Source organism: Coregonus clupeaformis, chromosome 33 (assembly GCF_020615455.1).
Source record: "Coregonus clupeaformis isolate EN_2021a chromosome 33, ASM2061545v1, whole genome shotgun sequence".
NCBI classification, from domain to species: Eukaryota; Metazoa; Chordata; class Actinopteri; order Salmoniformes; family Salmonidae; genus Coregonus; species Coregonus clupeaformis.
Window position 1 is genome coordinate 38,283,093 of NC_059224.1, and position 3,669 is coordinate 38,286,761.

Consider the following 3,669-nt stretch of genomic DNA (forward strand, 5'->3'; position numbering starts at 1 on the left):
AAGTGGTGTTTGACCAAATACAATGCTATTTCACATTAAACAAATTAACAACTGACTTTCAGCACGCTTATAGGGAAGGGCACTCAACATGTATGGCACTTGACTGATGACTGAAATAAATTGATAATAAGAAAATTGTTGTAGCTGTTTTGTTGGACTTACAGTTGAAGTCGGAAGTTTACATACACCTTAGCCAAATACAGTTGAAGACGGAAGTTTACATACACTTAGGTTGGAGTCATTCAAACTCGTTTTTCAACCAATCCATGCATTTCTTGTTAACAAACTATAGTTTTGGCAAGTCTGTTAGGACATCTACTTTGTGCATGACAAGTAATTTTTCCAACAATTGTTTACAGACAGATTATTTCACTTATAATTCACTGTATCACAATTCCAGTGGGTCAGAAGTTTACATACACTAAGTTGACTGTGCCTTTAAACAGCTTGGAATATTCCAGAAAATGATGTCATGGCTTTAGAAGCTTCAAATAGGCTAATTGACATCATTTGAGTCAATTGGAGATGTACCTGTGGATGTATTTCAAGGCCTACCTTCAAACTCAGTGCCTCTTTGCTTGACATAATGGGAAAATGAAAATAAATCAGCCAAGACCTCAGAACATTTTTTGTAGACCTCCACAAGTCTGGTTCATCCTTGGGAGCAATTTCCAAATGATTTAAGGTACCACGTTCATCTGTACAAACAATAGTATGCAAGTATAAACACCATGGGACCACGCAGCCGTCATATCGCTTAGGAAGGAGACGCGTTCTGTCTCCTAGAGATGAACGTACTTTGGTGCGAAAAGTGCAAATCAATCCCAGAACAACAGCAAAGGACCTTGTAAAGATGCTGGAGGAAACAGGTACAAAAGTATCTATAACCCCAGTAAGACGAGTCCTATATCGACATAACCTGAAAGGCCGCTCAGCAAGGAAGAAGCGACTGCTCCAAAACCGCCATAAAAAAGCAAGACTACGGTGGGGACAAAGATCGTACTTTTTTGAGAAATGTCCTCTGGTCTTATGAAACAAAAACTGTTTAGCTATAATGACCATCGTTATGTTTGGAGGAAAAAGGGAGGGCTTGCAAGCCGAAGAACACCATCCCAACCGTGAAGCACGGGGGTGGCAGCATCATGCTGTGGGGGTGCTTTGCTGCAGGAGGGTCTGGTGCACTTCAGAAAATAGATGGCATCATGAGGAAGGAAAAGTATGTGGATATATTGAAGCAACATCTCAAGACATCAGTCAGGAAGTTAAAGCTTGGTCGCAAATGGGTCTTCCAAATGGACAACGACCCCAAGCATACTTCCAAAGTTGTGGCAAAATGGCATAAGGACAACAAAGTGAAGGTATTGGAGTGGCCATGACAAAGCCCTGACCTCAATCCTATAGAAAAGTTGTGGGCAGAACTGAAAAAGCGTGTGCGAGCAAGGAGGTCTACAAACCTGACTTAGTTACACCAGCTCTGTCAGGAGGAATGGGCCAAAATTCACCCAACTTATTGTTGGAAGCTTGTGGAAGGCTACTCGAAACGTTTGACCGAAGTTAAACAATTTAAAGGCAATGCTACCAAATACTAATTGAGTGTATGTAAACTTCTGACCCACTGGGAATGTGATGAAATAAATAAAAGCTGACATAAATCATTCTCTCTACTCTTATTCTGACATTTGACATTCTTAAAATAAAGTGGTGATCCTAACTGACCTAAAACAGGGAATTTTTACTCGGATTAAATGTCAGGAATTGTGAAAAACTGAGTTTAAATGTATTTGACTAAGGTGTATGTAAAATTCCGACTTCAACTGTATACGTTGCTGCTCCCTCCTGATTACCGTATTAACCCCTCGTTTCACGTATCTCTCCTCAGGCCGGTGGTGGCTGGTCTGCTCCAGGAGTCTGAGGTGCGGAGGTCCCTCCGCCCCCTCTGGACATCGAGGGGGCCCCGGCGTACTCCGTCCGTTCCATCCTGGATTCGAGGCGTCAGGTGGGGGGCCTTCCAGTACCTCGTGGAGTGGGAGGGGTAGTGTTTTACGCATTGCTTTGAACCGCTGTATTGGCCGAATAAATCATTATTCTGTGATTTACACCTCCTGCGCCTGACTCCGTCCAAATCACCCGCTACAATAAGAAGTAATGTTAGGCTCCTTTAGTCCATTAATGAGCTACATTTCATTTGCAGAATCTCTGTCCTCTCTGGTTAAGTTCAGTAAAAAGTTTCTCATTCAGTAAAATGTTTCTCATTTTGAACAGGTAATTCATAATTATCCCTAACATGACTGCAAATGTCCAAGTCCCATTGGGCTGGCATGTATCCCCCAGTGGCTGCAGACCCAAGGAACATGCACAGGATCATTGCAAAAGATCCAGAGTGGTCCCTTGCAGTAATGCCCGTTTTATCCAACCTCTGCCTGCAACACATAGTGAGAAACTTTGAAGGTATGTTTTGTTCTACATATTGTATGTAATTTATTCAGTCAATTGTCAGTCAATTAATCAATTCAGTTGTTTATTTGATCACAGAATACAACCTCTTTATACCTTTGTCACAGAGAAGCCCATCCTCCCCAGCCACAAAGACTACGTCCTGGAGAGGCTCTCTTCCTCCCTGCCCCTGCAGGTGGCACGGCAACCTGATCAGCGACGACGGCTACTGCAAACAGCACTGGGGCCTGTGCGACGTCTCCTCATAGTCGAGGCACCTGGAGAACATCATCGAGCTCTTCATCCTCGACGTGACCGACCCTAAGATGGTGCTGGGCATGGTGCCTCTGTGCCGGAACTACGTGAAGAGGCTGGATGTCTCACAGCTGCTGCCGCCCATTAAGGAGCTCCAGAAGTCTGAAGAGGACGACAGCCCGGACTCAGCCAGCGACATGGGCATGGACGGGCCATCCATGGACCACTTTGACTTTGGCATCCTGCTGGACAAGCTGAGCCACCTGGAGGAGCTGCATGTGGTCTACCGGGTCAAGGGCTGTTGCACAAAGTTTGAGAGGAACCTCTGAGTTCATCTTCCGCGTCTGCGAGTCGCTGGCCAAGGTCTGTTTGAAACAACTGTTATTATGCCACAGCACAGGGATTCATTGCTTCTTGGCTACATGGCATAATATACCACAACATCACATATTTGTAATTTGTTGTAGCAGAGGAAATAATTACATTTGATTCCAGCTTGTTGTTTTATTTCATATATTTTTTAACATCTGGGCAGGTTAAGCTAAAGCTATACATTATTGCCACATAAACCTATCTGCCAAGCCTCCCTGCTCTTGAGACTGATTTTAAACCCATAATCTCCCCTATCGTTGCAGGTGCACCAAAGCAAAGTGGACGACGAGAAGTGTCGTCAGCTGGTGAACAACCTCCTGGACCACCCGTCCCTCAGGTAGCTCAACCTCCCCCACAAACTCATTGGGGACCGGGGTGCCCGGGCAAGCTGCTCAACAGGTGAGATTTTGTTGGGTTGCCTACCTCACCTGCACATGTGTACCCTTTTATCACGTTTTCTCATGTCATTATTGTATATTCATTATGTGTAAATGAAACTAAACTGGAGAAAGCTGGAGAGCCTCACTGCCAACGACAACAACATTCGGGGGCCGGGGCCCAGGCTATAGCCTATGCCCTGGCCAAGAACTCCAGCCTGCCCCTCAACCT

General features: G+C 44.9%; 1 protein-coding gene across 1 annotated transcript; it reads left to right on the forward strand.

The window, feature by feature from the left end:
- Window positions 1-2,318: 2,318 nt before the first annotated feature.
- On the forward strand, window positions 2,319-3,437 carry LOC121566973 (dynein regulatory complex subunit 5-like). The gene is made up of 4 exons (XM_045210089.1): window positions 2,319-2,448; window positions 2,562-2,629; window positions 2,703-3,051; window positions 3,324-3,437. Exons 1-3 carry the CDS (start codon window positions 2,319-2,321, stop codon window positions 3,015-3,017), a joined length of 513 nt encoding a protein of 170 aa, XP_045066024.1. The 3' UTR covers window positions 3,018-3,051; window positions 3,324-3,437.
- Window positions 3,438-3,669: the final 232 nt, after the last annotated feature.

What these genes read in the sequence shown, in the direction of transcription:
- LOC121566973 (XM_045210089.1), top strand. Translation starts at nt 2,319, where the DNA reads ATGTATCCCCCAGTGGCTGCAGACCCAAGGAACATGCACAGGATCATT. An exon ending in CATAGTGAGAAACTTTGAAG is followed by an intron (nt 2,449 to 2,561) that starts GTATGTTTTGTT and finishes CCTTTGTCACAG; the next exon opens with AGAAGCCCATCCTCCCCAGC. An exon ending in CTTCCTCCCTGCCCCTGCAG is followed by an intron (nt 2,630 to 2,702) that starts GTGGCACGGCAA and finishes GTCTCCTCATAG; the next exon opens with TCGAGGCACCTGGAGAACAT.